The following is a 14790-nucleotide window of genomic DNA, read 5'->3' on the forward strand; positions in this document are numbered from 1 at the left end:
GCATCGCTAACCTGTCTAAATGTCCTTAACATGTATGTCTCCACCACCTTGATCCATACATTCACCACCCTCTGTGTGAACAAGTTGCCCCTTGGGCCCCTTTTAAATCTTTCCCCCCTCACATTAAATCTGTTTTAGACTCCCCTACCCTGGGAAAAAGACTGAATATTCACCTTATCAATGCCCCTCATGATTCCATCTACCTCTGTAAAGTCACCCCTCAGTGTCCTACGCTCTGGGAAAGAAAAGATCTAGCTAGCCCACTTCCCATTATAACTCTAGCACCCCAGGCCCAGTAACATCCTTGTGAATCTTTACTACACCCTTCCATCTTAAGCATAAAAATCTGGTCAGGGGTTCCCAACCTGTGGTCCATGGACCCCTTGCTCAATGATATTAGTGCATGGTATAAAAAAGGTCGGGAACTCCTGTCTGAAGTGAACATTGATGAAAGATTGCTGCCGGAGCTGTACATTCAGGATTAGAGAAGTTTCTTACTAGTTCTCATCCTGAAATCGTAATCCAACACCCATCTGAACTGAAGGTTGGCAGTGCTCTGGATAGTGTAGGAGGTTGTGATAGATTACAGAAGGCCAATGATACAATGCAGGGCAGGGCTGAGAAGTGGCAGATGGTGTCCAACCCGGAAAAGTGTGAAGTGATACACTGGGAAGGTGGCACTTCAAGCAGAGTTAATGGCAGGAGAACACACTGCTAGAGGGTAGTGAATCTGGAATGTTCTGCCACAGACAGCTGTGGTGGCCAAGATCATGGGTATATTTAAAGTGAAAATTGATAGTTTCCTGATTGGTCAGAATATCAAAGGTTATGGCAAGAAGGCAGGTGTAATGGGTTGCGTGGGATCCGGGATCAGCCATGATGGAATGGTAGAGCAGACTCGATGGGCTGAATGGCCTAATTCTACTCCTATGCTTTTTCATCTTAACAGAGGAATCTTAGAGTCCACGTCCCTAGATCCCTCTAAGTTTCTACGCAAGTTGATAGGGTGATTAAAAAGATGTATAGTGTGTTGGTCTTCTTTAATTAGGGGGATTGAGTTCAAGAGCTGCGAGGTAATGTTGCAGCTCTATAAAGCAAAGCTCTGGTAAGGCCACACTTATATTGTGTTCAGTTCTCGTCCCCTTATTATAGGAAGGATGTGGAAGCTTTAGAGGGTGCAGAGGATGCTGCTTGGATTAGAGAGCATGTCTTAGGAGGATAGATTGAGCAAGCTAGGACTTTTCTCTTTGGAGTGAAGGATGTGAGGAGACTTGATAGAGATGTATAAGATGATAAGAGGCATAGATAGAGTGGACAACTAGGACATTTTCCCAGAGCAGAAATGCATAATACGAGGGGGCTTAATTTTAAGATTCTGCCATTTGGAGCCATTTCCATCCTGGGAGGAAGTCTCAGGCTGTCCACTCGATCTATACCTCTTATCATCTTAAACACCTCTATCAAGTCTCCTCGCATCCCCCTTTGCTTCAAAGAGAAAAGCCCTTGCTCGCGTAACCTAATCTTATAAAATGTGCTCTATAATCCAGGCAACGTTGTTGTAAATCTCTTCTGCACTGTCTCTAAATCTTCTCCATCCTTCCTATAATGAATACAATAACCAGAGTTTGATAGAGCTGCAATATTACCTTGTGGCTCTTCAACTCAAACTTCCGACCAATGGAGACCAACACACTATACGCCTTCTTAATCACCTGATCAACTTGCATGGCAAATTGGAGGCATCTATGGATGTGAACCCCAAATACCTCTGCTCCTCCACACGGCTAAGGATCCTGCCATTAGCAATTTTCCTTAGAACTTTGGGTGAGCATGTCCTTGATGAAACGTAGTTATGTGAAAAAGACACATGGAGTAATCCCTCAGTGGGAGGATCAATGGATGCTGTATGAACAACTAGACTTGGGCAATGTCCGATGACAAAATAGTCAAAGTGGGATGGGTTGGTGCAGAGTGATCACATCAAAATCCTGAGAAGTCACCATCAGACCCCTGAACCAACTTGGATAACTTGACTCAGCACAACTCTGAATTGATTCCACAACTAACACACTCACTTTCCAGGACTCTACAACTCATGCTCTCTGTATTATTTATTTTTTATTTGCACAATTTGTCTTCTTTTGCACTTTGGTTGTTTTATCAATCTTTGTGTGTTAATGCATAGTTTTTCATAAATTCTATTGCATTTCTTTATTTTCCTGTAAACACCAGTAAGAAAATTAACTCAAGATATTATATGGCATGAGATATAAACTTTGATAATACATGTACTCAAAGTATGAAAAAAAGCTTGTATCGAGCCTTGTATCTGTCCCTTGTGTAAACAGTGGAGTAGGGGTGTGAAGCTGGTAATGAGGTAGCATTCAGAACGATTCACACAAAACGCTGAAGGAACTCAGTAGGTCAGGAATCATCTATGGAAATACATAAACAGTCAATGTTTCAGGCTGAGATCCTTCTTCTGGGCTAGAAAGAAATGGGGAACATGCCAGAGTAAAAAGGTGGTGGGGGGAGGATAGCTAGAAGATGATAGGTGAAGCCAGTTGGGTAGGAAACGTAAAGGGCTGGAGAGGAAGGAATCTGATAGGAGAGGAGAGTGGACCATAGTAGAAAGGGAAGGAGGAGGGGACCCTGGGGCAGGTGATAGGCAGGTGAGAAAAGGTAAGAGGCCAGACTGGGAAGTAGAAGGGGAGGGCAGAAACTTTATTTTTACTGGAAGGAGAAATCAATATTCATACCATTTGGTTGGCAGCTACCCAAACGGAATATAGAGTGTTGATCCTCCAACCAGAGGGAGGCCTCATCTTGGCTCATATGTTGGAACGGGAATTAAAATGTCTGGCCACCAGGAAGTTCCACTTTTGGCGGATGGAGCGGAGGTGCTCGATGAAGCGGTTCCCCCATTTACGATGGGTCTCACCAGCGTGGAGGAGGCCACATCAGGAGCACAGGACACAATAGATGACCCCAGGTTTGGAGGTGCAAATGTTGCCTCACCTGAAAGGATTGTTTGGGGCCCTGAATGGAGGCGAGGGAGAAGGTGAATGGGCAGGTGTAGCATTTTTGCCACTTGCAGAGGTAAATGCCATGAGGGAGATTAGTGCTTAGGGTTGAGCAGTCCTTTGAAGGACTACTGTAATTGAATGAAATGCAAAATAGAGAATAAATTCAGGTAAACAGCTCAACATAGATCAGAAACAAATTCTATTACCTTCAATTCCAGATAGATTAGTGTGTAAACAATTTAACTAAGCCATGCTAGAACCAAAAATAAATTCCGGTGGTTGGGAGTTAGCAAATAACCTACAGCTATTCTGTAAAGTTGATGATTTTTCAATAAAAGTGGTTATTTTATCTGGATATTTCTTGGCTCACAAATAGTTTTGTTACAGAGATACCACATTGTTTTTATCAATGAAGAGGTCACGATGGAGACTCTCTAACTGAATAACAGGAACTCTGAGGACGCTGACCTTTTCCCACCAATTCAGGAGAATCTGTGCTCCAATGTTTACAGTCCTTCTAACTGTAGACCCCTCCAAGAGGGTTACAACCTTACCGTGGTTTGGAGGCTTGTGTGCGTCAACGACCTGGAGAGTCAGAGCCTTGTGCTCTCGGTAGGGTCAAAAACAATTGTGTTGAAAACAGCAATGAAAAATTCTTCTACACAGACAGAGATGGAGGACCGTCATCCCTGCCCTAAACACCAGTGGCATAACAGGCAGGAAGTAACTGTAGAGCACTAGCTAAGCAAAAATAATTAAGAGTTCATGTACAACGCGTGACAGAAAATATAAAGTAGTTTAACTAGGAGATGCATGAATGATAGAAAAATGGAGGGCTATGTAAGAGGGAAGAACAAATAAAACTGAGAGCATGTGTATTAGAGTCCTTGAATGTGTGTTGGTTGTGGAATCAGTTCAGAGTTGTGGTGAGTGAAGTTATCCACGATGGTTCAGAAGCTTTAGAGTGATCATTCAGGTGCTAACAAACCATCTGACTTTGACTATTTTGTCAGTAGACATTGGCCGTCCTGTCATTTGTACAGTATCCATTGGCCCTCCCTTTCAGAGTTACTGCTGCACGTGCCTAAATTAAAAAGTCAGCACATCATTGTGGGCTGAAGGGCCTGTACTGTTCTATGTAGGTTTATGAATGTTTATCATTTAGCACAAATCAAAGGACGTAAGAACTTTGTTTCAGGGAGAAATAAGCGTGAGGGGTCACGTCTGAGACTTGGAACAGAGCTCTTGCATGAAGAAGTCCGAGTACAGAGTAGAAGGAGGAATAGAACAATGCTTTCGTAGTTATTTCTCACCTTTTCCTGTGATCACGGGGCAGAACGGTCGCACATCACTTTACAGCGCCTGCGATCGTCGACCAGGGTTCAGTTTCCGCAGCTGCCTGTGAGGAGTTTGTACGTTCTCCCCCCCTGACTGTGATGCTTTCCTCTGTCAGCTCCAACAAACACTTACAGCTCAGGGTAGTGAGTTGTGGGCGCGCTCTCTTGGCGCTGGAAACGTGGTGACACTTGCCGGCTGCCCAGCACAGTCCTCGCTGATTTGATTTGACACAAATGAAGCATTTATTTCATTGTGTTTGTATTTTTGATATTTTGTTGTACATGTGAGAAATAAAGCTAATCTTAACCCATACTTTCACATAGTGTGTTCCAACCAAAGAATAACTTTATTTTTCAGTGCAATTTCGTTAAAAGCATTTTACAAGTGACACACGTGACCAAGGATGAATTTCTACCCAAGACACATTTAAAACTGTATAGCAGGAAATGCAGAGACGATTAACTGAGATGGAGTTGTACAGTATAACGCTGCCCAAATCAGCAACTCAAATGTATAGTACATCTATAGCAACACACATGAAATGCTGGAGGAACTCAGCAGGTCAAGCAGCATCTACGGAGGGGAATAAACAGTCAACCTTTCAGACTGAGATTCTTGATCAGGACTGGAAAGGAGAGGGGCAGAGGCCAGTATAAGAAGGTAAAGGGAGAGGAAGGAGTACAAACTGGTGGGGGGGGGGAAGGTGGGTGGGTGGGGGAGGTGGGATGAAGTGAGAAGCTGGGAGAGGTAAAGGGCTGCAGAAGAAGGAATCTAATTGGATAGGAGAGTGGACCAGGGGAGAAAGGGAAGGAGGAGGGACACCAGAGGGAGCTGAGGTACATTCATCAGGATGACATACCCTGATGAAGGGTCTCTGCCCAAAACTTCGACTGTTTATTCCACCTACAAAGATACTACCTGACCTATTGAGTTCCTCAAGCATTTTGTGTGTGTTGCTCTGGATTTCCACATCTGCTGAGTCCTTTGTGTTCAAGAGAATACAGCTTCAGCAACAGGCAGGAGTATTTCATTAAAATTTGAATCGCAAAGTAATGGAATTAAGCATTATACACAAATTAAGCATATACATCCAAGGTTAATGTCTTAGTTCAGCATCTAGTGAGTGATCCTTTATCAGAGGTGCTTTGCTATTTGGGTCACACTGCAAATTAAAGCTCCATTTCTGTGTGTCCAAGTTGATATTAAAAGCCAAAAGGACCTTTCCAAGTGTGTAACAGTGTGTCTCCTAGAGAGCAGGCCGGTACCTTCCTCTGACAGAGAGCAGGTAGGAAGCTCATTCACCCTGTGGGAGGTGATGAGACTTCACTCTGCAAAGTGGCTCTCAGGTACAGGCAGGACTGACTGCACCAGAAGGAATTTGCTGCTTGTGGAGTTCTTTAGGACATTCTCAGCATGTGAAAGTAATTTTAAAAAGGCCCTGTCAAAGGCAAGAGGCACCTTTCACAAAATGCTGGAGTAACTCAGCAGGCCAGGCAGCATCTATGGGACGTTACAGTTGACATTTTGGCCTGAAACGTAGACTGTACTTTTTTTTCCCCATAGATGCTGCCTGGCCTGCTGAGTTCCTCCAGTATTTTGTGTGTGTTGCTCGGATTTCCAGCATCTGCAGATTTTCTCGTTTGAGGCACCTTTCACCCTCTTCTATCAGATTCCTTTCTGTCCAGCCCTTTACTTTTCCCACTCACCTGGCTTCACCTATCACCTTCTAGCTAGCCTCCTTCCCCCTCCCCCCACCTTTTTGTTCCGGCATCGACCAGTCCTATCCTTTCCAGTCCTGAAGAAGGGTCTCGGCCTGACACGTCAACTGTTTATTCACTTCCGTAGATGCCACCTGATTTAGCATTTTGTGTGTGTCTTTCATACAAGTTTGTCAGGAATAGAAGAGAAGCAACCACAGTGGCTGGGGGAGAAAAACAGCATTTTCTGTTGTTGCTGCAGTGTTCTGGGTTTGTATCAGAGTCTCTTAAGTCCTTGTTTCAAATGCTATACCAGCAGCATGAGATCCAAACCGAAATATTATCCCCTTCCATATTTCCACTTGCATTGCTGTACCTGCTGAGAATTCCAGCACGTGCAGTTTGTTTCGAAACAGACTCCTTATACCTCCGTAATCCGACACAAAGTGTAAGATAATAAATAAATTTTATTTTCATCACACAGTAGACAAATTAATTATAACAGTTGCTATTATTCCAGGATGGACTAAGGTCTTAATTGCAATTTTTACTGCATAGTTTTTTTTCAAAATAGCATCAAATAATTTACACTTGATATTGCTAAGAGTTAACTGCATTGTAATGTAGCATGCACTGCTAATTAATATTCATCCTGATTAACATATCAAAGTAGTAAATCTGTGCAAGTAAATGCTTAAATCGCATCCATATATTCAGATTGAGAAGCCTGATTTTACCCAGAAAATGACCGTAACAACAGATGTTAGATATTTGAAAGTATTGAGGTCTCCAGTCATACCGTGCATGCTGCATTGAGCAAATTCTGCTTAACAGGCCTGGTTGGACACCCTGTTTGGCTTCAGCCTCATTAACACGCTGATTCAGCTAAAACATAACAAAGGAAATCTTTTCACTGCGAGCTCTGGCTGAAAGCCAAGCCTAATGCAAGCTGCAGAAAGCACGTACAGCACACAATCTACCTTACCCAAGTAAAATCTGTACCAGTGAGACATTACACTTACATCCTGAGATACACACTCTGGGAGACAGTTTATCTTATCAGGTAAACACCCAAGTACTCTTAGGTATGACTAGTTGCTGCCGGTGGATTGAGTGTAAACGGCTTTTATTTACTTAGAGATACAGTGCAGAGTGGGCCATTCTGCCCTTTGAGCCATGCTGCCCCAGCAGCCCCTGACAAACCTGATTTAACCCTAACCTAATCACAGGACAATTCGCAATGATCAATTAACCTATCTGGTGCATCTTTGAACTTTGGGAAGAAACTGGAGCCCCCGGGAAAAACCCACACATTCCACAGGGAGGACAGCACGTACAAACTCCTTGCAAAGGACATGGAATTGAACTCTGAACTCCGACGCCCAGAGCTGTATTCGCATCACACTAGCCTCCACGCTACAGAGGTGCCCTATGTGGGAAAATAAAATTCTGCTTGTATGAATTTGTACAAACAACAAATTTCCAGGCATACTCTATGCCAGTGATATTAAACCTGATTCTGATTAAGATTAATTTTAGGAGGACCAGTATATAGAAGCAAGGATGTAAGGCTGAGGCTTTATAAAGTATCGGTCAAGCCACACTTGGGAGTATTGTGAGAGGAATAGGGCCCCTTATCTGAGAAAGGATGTGCTGGCATTGGAGAGGGTCCAGAGGAGGTCCGTAAGAATAATCCCAGAAATGAAAGGGTTAACGTGTGTAGAGCATTTGATGGCTCTCGGCCTGTACTTGCTGGAGATCAGAAGAAGGAGGGGGAGATCTCATTAAAGGTTATTAAATATTAAAAGGCCCAGATAGACTAGATGTGGGGAGGATGTTTCCTATAGTGGTGGTGTGGCACAGGCTCAGAATGCAAGGATGACCCTTTAGTTCAGAAATGAGAAAACACTTCTTTAGCCGGCCGGTGCAGGGTGAATCTGTGGAATTTATTGCCAATGACAGCCGTGGAGGCTAAGTCATTGGATATATTTAAAGCGGAGGTTGACAGGTTTTTGATTGGGAGGGGTGTCAGAGGTTACAAGGAGAAGGTAGGAGAATGGGGTTGAGTGGGCCATGATGGAATCCAGAGTGGACTTGAGGGGCCAAATGGTCAAACTCTGCTCCCAAGTCTCACGCTTCACTTGATTTAAACCATGGAGCTTTAACACCTTTCTACATATAAAACGCAAGTTAGAAAGATGCCAACATTTTGCATCAACAGTTTGGAACACTCCATGCATTTGTAGGGTGTTCCGGGCAGGGGCACAGACACCTCAATAAAGTTTTTACGGGACCTAATGAATGCACGCACACACGTTCACCCCATAACATTAAGGAATTGGGTGCACGCCCTTTGATGAAACCTGGCAAATTTAAATTCATGCCTGTTCCGCTAAAATCAGAAGTAGGATTAAAATGAGTCAGCCTGGTCTAAAGGACCAAATTAATTCAGAGCTACAAAATACATTTCTACACAGTAACACCGTGGCTGTGTTTAATTATTTCAGTGTGATCACAGAATGAAATATAATGACAAGGGTGAAATGGGTCATTACAAGGTCTTGAGGTCTATTTCCAGAGGAGTTGTGTTAAGCTACACCACGAATATTTGTACAATATTGGTCTCTATATTAGTAAAAAGTTATAGATCGATTGGAGAAGGGACAACCAAGTCTTATCAGAATGGGAGATGATAAGCTGTCAGGGAAGATAAACAAACGAATTCTTTTAACTGGACAGAAAGAGACTCATACAGGTAATATATAATGATTATTTATAGCATACACTAGGTGGCCACTTTACTAGGTACAACTGCTCTTTAACACAAATATCTAATAGCCAATCATGTGGCAGCAACTTAATGCATAAAAGCATGCAGTCACGGTCAAGAAGTTCAGTTGTCATTCAGACCAAACATCAGAATTGGGAAGAAATGTGATCTCAGTGACTTTGACCGTGGAATGATTGTTGGTACCAGATGGGGTGGTTTGAGTATCTCAGAAACTGCAGATGTCCTGGGATTTTCACACACAACAGTCTCTAGAGTTTACCCAGAATGGTGTGGGAAAACCAAAAAAAACATCCAGAAACACTTTGTTAATGGAGAGAGGTCGGAGGAGAATGGCCAGACCGGTTTAAGCTGACAGGAAGTTGACAGTAACTCAAATAACCACGGGTTACACCAGCCATATGCGTAAGAGCATCTATGAATGCACAACAGATTGAGCCTTGAAGTGGATAGGCTACGGCAGGTGAGCAGAAAAGCATCTCTGAACACATAGCACACCAAACCGTGAAGTACAGGAAGTACCTAATAAAGTGACCACTGGTTGTAGATAATTAGAGACAAATATGATTCCACTTATGCACGAGACCTAAACTAGGATTCATAATTATAAGATAGTAACTAATCAACATAAGTGGGAAAACAGGAGAAGCTGCCTTAGCCAGAGTCTGGAGTTCCTTACCCGAGGAAGTAGTTCAGGCCAAAGTGGTCGTGTTACGGATCATGTAAGTGAACAACAGGTCATGTAACAGGAAACGGGATGAACACATGGCAGAGAAGGGGAGGGAAAGAAGTGCTGAAAGCATGAGTTAAAGAGGGTGGGAGGAGGCTTGTAGAGTGTGAATGCAGGTATGGACCTTGGGAATCAATCAATTAATTACATTCAGAAAATACTTCGTAATAATACGCACCAAGATCATAACAATTAACACAAAAATCCTACCTAGACAGGTGAACAGGTGAGGTTGCAACTCAAGAAAGAGCATCAGTTCATGCTTCGGGTCAATAACCTTGCCTAAGTATTTGCCACTTTTATATATAAAAAATAAATGCATGTTCAATTTTTAGTTCTTCATTTGCAATGCCTAAATCCAAAATGAGGATAAACACACACAAAATGCTGGAGGAACTCAGAAGGTCGGGCAGCATCTCTGGAAAGGAGTAAAAAGTCAACATTTCGGGCTGACCATTATCAGGCCTGACGAAGAGTCTTGGCCTGAAATGTTGACTGTTTATTCATTTCCACAGATGCTGCCTGACCTGCTGAGTTCCTCCAGCGTTTTGTGTGTCCTACTCTGTATTTCCAGCATCTGTAGAATCTCTTGTGTTCAAAATTAGGACTTGTTTTCTGAAGTTTTGGCTTATATTTTGGAGCATTCCTGTCAGTTTTATTTTTGGTGACATTTGATTTTTTTTTCTTTGAAGCTTTGTTTGAGATTTATGAGTAGCTGATAACAGAATCTGGCCAATGTGTGACTTCAGACCCACCAAAAACTTCCCCATCTTCACTCCTGTGAAGCTACAGCAGGTGAGTGTTAAACCACCTTCCTTCCTTCTCTCTTTTTCCATTCCTCATCTGGTTACCATTAGGAGCGTCAAAGGTTATGGGCAGGGAGAAGGCATAACAATGGTGAGTGAGACGGGTAATAAACCACTTTTGATGGAATAGCAGAGCAGACTCGATGGGTTGAGTAGCCTAATTCTGCTCCTATGCCTTATGGTCTTATCTGACGCTTCAGCCTACAATACGGTGGAGCAGTAATGGTGCTACAGTATGAACATTACAGTTTAACTTGTGTAAGCAGTCCCAGTATATTGTTCCAACATGGACACACATATTAGTGCTATTTTAATTATTATTAAAACTTGTTCCCTGCTTTCCTTTACACCCACCTCACTTCTCATTTCTGGTTCTTGTTAATACGTTTAGATTCAAGCTAACAAGATATCAATATCCTGTCCAAGGCACAAAGCAGCAACAATATAGTATAGTCAGACTATGCTGGAATCATGGAAAATCTCCGACATGGAAGGAAGCCATTCAGCCCATCATACCTGTACTGGCCAACCCATCCCAGGTTGCAGCCCCTGAGTTGAGTCAACATTTCTGACGTCCAATGTGGTGGTGCAGAGCCTTATGTTCCACCTACATATTTGGTGGGGCCATCACTGTGAATGGTCTAGTCAGCCTCAAGCTGGATTAATTATAGTTTCAAACCAGCCAGATGCCAGCAGTTCCAAAACATTAACATCAGAGCTGCCGAGCAGTTTCTCTGTAGATTTCAGATTTCCACCATCGAGCAAGAAACACTCTGCTGGAGGAACCTGATGCAGGCTCTCAACCCGTAAACGTTGCCAAATCCTTCTCCCTCCACAGATGCTGCTCTACCAGCACACTGTTTCTCCAGATTCCAGCACCTTCGCTCTCTTGTGTCTCTGCAGCAAACTGCTTTGATGCCAGAGTTCCTTTAGAAACACAGTCAGATGTTTTTACATTCATAATCAACAATTTGCTTGTCCCCTTATCCCTGACACACACACATTGACAGGGAAAAAAAACTTCTGCCAAACCACCTTGGCACCATTTCAAACACAAGAGGTTCTGCAGATGCTGGAATTCCAGAGTAACACACACAATACTGGAGGAACTCAGCAGGTCAGGTAGCATCTATAGAAAGAGATTTAGAGTCAACAGTTCAGGCTGAGACCCTTCACCCAGTCTTGATGGAAGGGCCCCAGCCAGAAATATCAACTCTGTTCCTCTCCATAGATGCTGCCTGACTTGCTGAGTTCTTCCAGTATTTTGTGTTTAAACCATTATGTAGTTTATGATCTTATTGATTACCATTAGAGCCACAGAGAACTACAGCACAGAAACAGGCCCTTTAGCCCATGTCAAACTATCTGCCTAGTCCCCTTGACTTGCTCCTGGACCATAGATCTCCATAACCTCCCATCCATGTACTTATCCAAACTATCAAACCTGCATCCACCACTTCCTCTAGCAGATTGCTGTACACTCTTTCACTCTGTCAGTTTCATGCCAGCGAGGAGCTTAATTGCACCCTGGTGTAGGTGGCAATGGAGTACAGTACTCAGAATCTCAAAAGCAGACCCGCTTGCATCCGACGTCAAAGAGCAGGGTATCAGGTCACAGGGAACCAGGCAGCGGCCGCCCGTGATCGGGCCTGGAGGTCACCGCTGTCGCGAGGATGAGGATGCAGCCAAGCAATCTGCTGGTCAAGCGACAATGGCGGGGGAAGGAACTCCTCCCACATGCGCTGCTTGACCTGCTGAGTTCCTCCAGCGGACTGGAAACGCAAGAGACTGCGGGTCCTGGGGTCGGGTGGTGGTCAGGTACTCAGCCGGCCAGGCAGCATCTGCAGAGGGAAACGGAGAGTCAATGTTTTGGAGGTCAAGACCCTTCGTCTGGACTGAAAGATAGAATGCAGATAGCTGGAATAAAAAGGGGAAGGGAAGGGACAAAGCAGGAACTATACTGGCTATATTCCCCCCCTCCACCATCAGATTTCTGAACAGACAATGAACCATGAACTCCGCCCAATGGAGGCTGCCTCAGTAAATATGTTTAAGACAAGGTTGGATAGTTTTTTGCATAGTAGGGGAATTAAGAGTTATGGGGAAAAGGCAGGTAGGTGGAGATGAGTCTATGGCCAGATCAGCCATGAATGGTGGGGCAGGTTAGATGGGCCAGATGGCCTACTCCTGCTCCTATTTCTTATGTTCTTAGAATAGGATCTCACTATTTTTGCACTACTTATTAAAATGTTATTTATTTATTTAGAGATCAGCACAGAACAGCCCCCGGGCCGGCACCCGGCAACCCACCTAATTAACATCAGCCTAATGACAGGACAATTTACAATCGCCAATTAACCTTCTAAATTTCACGACATATGATATTAAATCTCATTCTATCTTACAGTTCAGATGAAGACTCCAGAACCCAATCGTCAACTGTCCGTTTCCCCCCCGGCAGATGTTGCCTGACCTGCTGAGGTTCTCCGGCATCTCCATAGCAAAGGTTCTGCAGTCTCTCGGGTGACCGACAGTGGGGCGATTGCTCAGGACTGGGTCACGTACAGGATCTTCTGCGAGTACACCAGGTCGGCCACGTAGAGGATGAGGTTGACATAGGTGAAGATGGCGATGACCAGCTGGCTGTCCCAGGGGCAGTGGCCGCGGCTGCAGCTGGCCGGCCGCTCCGACGAGCCGTACTTGCTGTCGAAGCAGAAGATGGGCCAGACGACGGCGGCGCTCAGGTACAGCAGGGCGGAGAAGAAGGTGTGCAGCACGACCATTCTGCCCAGGGGGCAGTGGACGAGGGCCGCCCTCCCCGACACGTTCAGCCCGATGACCAGCACGGTGAAGATGAAGCAGACGGAGTAAACCGCTACACACCACTGGGTGGCCGCGTAGCGTCCGTACTCGCTGTCGTTGAGCAAGGCGCCGAAGATGATGCAGGCCACGTACGCTTGGACTACCTTCAGCAGCCCAGGCGTGGTGGCCATGTAACCGGCCAAGTGTCCCGGTCTGGCCCGGGTGAAATGTACCTCCAAGCCGTAGACGATGCAGGCGACGGCCGAGCAGACGGTGGCCGAGATCCTAAAGTCCCTGGAGCGGCAGTCTTGGCAATTTAGATCCACGTAGTACACCGGGTAAACGACGGTGGCCGTCAGATTCATCAGGGCGGCCAGCAGGGCGATGGAGATGGTGAAGTTGTCCCAGGACAGGCTCAGGCAGCTGTGCAGGCGGGTGAATTCGAAGCAGACGATCAGGGCGCTGAGAGCCAGGCTGAAGCCCCAAGAGAACATGCAGAAGTGGCCGGGGGCCCCGTCTGAGCCCCCGTCGTGAGCCACCAGACTGAGGGCGATGCAGCAGGTCACGCTCTGCAGGACGCGCACCAGCCCCAGGGGTGAGAGCACGGCCGCGGGGTTCAGGAACGGCCCCCGGGGCTCCATGGCTGGCTGGCTGGCCTCTCCCCTCCGGCCTGGGAGTCAGGCAGCGCCCGCTGACATTGCGGCAGCCGCCGTCCTGCTCTGGAGGTCGGTGGGGGCTCACTATAAATAGACAGGCATGTCAGCCTCCAGAGGCTGGCGCATCAGCGAATTCCCCGCGGCTGGCCGGAGCACCGGGCGGACAATCTCCGCATCTCGACGCCCGGCTATTTAAAGGGGGCGCCCGTTCCCACCCCCGCTCCACCCCTCGGCCACCCGTAAACCCCGCAATAGCTGGTCTCGGCGGGGCAGAGATGTAACCGTGGGTACCAGAGAACAGAGCAACGGTGTTGGAAGAACTCGGCGGGTCAAGTAGAGGGAAAGCTGGAGGGAAGATGACCGGATATTTCTTACTCCACCCCTTCTCTTCACCCTTTACCCCCGTTCTCACCCCTCTATTCGGGGTGACGGGTCTCCACCCCAACCATCAACTGCCCATTCCCCTCCACAGATGCTGCCCGACCCGCTGAGTTCACTCCGGATCCCAGCATCTGCAGTGTCTTGTGTCTGCGTAAAACTGCACAGAAGAGGGACAGGCCGTTCGGCCCGCCGTTGGGCGCCACGGGTAGTATAGCCGGTCAGCGCGACGCTCTTACAGTTCGGGGCGTTTCGGAGTTCGCAGTTCGATTCCGGCGCAGATTCAGTTCTGCAAAGAGTCTCCCCGCAGGGTGCGCGGGATTTCCCCGGGTGTTCTGAAATCCTTCCACGGTTAATGGTCACTGCAAATGGTCCCGTGGTTAGGTTAGGGTTAATCGGGGTTGTGGGTTTGCTGGGGCAGTGTGTGTGGAAGGGCCGCCCTGTGTCATCATGGTCACTTATTTATTTCACCCTAAAATAAAATCATTGAACTGATCGGTGTTGGTTTATTGTTGCCATATGTACCGTGATACAGTGAAAAGCTCTTGTTAGCGTGCAGCCCAGACACA

At 45.9% G+C, this 14790-nt stretch overlaps 1 protein-coding gene across 1 annotated transcript; it reads right to left on the reverse strand.

Annotated features, from left to right (window-relative positions):
- Positions 1-6510: 6510 nt before the first annotated feature.
- LOC140714763 (myeloid-associated differentiation marker-like protein 2) lies at positions 6511-13995 on the reverse strand. The gene is made up of 2 exons (XM_073026312.1): positions 12859-13995; positions 6511-12226 (listed from the first exon to the last, which is right to left on the reverse strand). Exon 1 carries the CDS (start codon positions 13826-13828, stop codon positions 12932-12934), a length of 897 nt encoding a protein of 298 aa, XP_072882413.1. The 5' UTR covers positions 13829-13995; the 3' UTR covers positions 6511-12226; positions 12859-12931.
- Between the last annotated feature and the right edge of the window lie 795 nt (positions 13996-14790).

The sequence above is a fragment of the Hemitrygon akajei genome, chromosome 22 (genome assembly GCF_048418815.1).
Source record: "Hemitrygon akajei chromosome 22, sHemAka1.3, whole genome shotgun sequence".
NCBI classification, from domain to species: Eukaryota; Metazoa; Chordata; class Chondrichthyes; order Myliobatiformes; family Dasyatidae; genus Hemitrygon; species Hemitrygon akajei.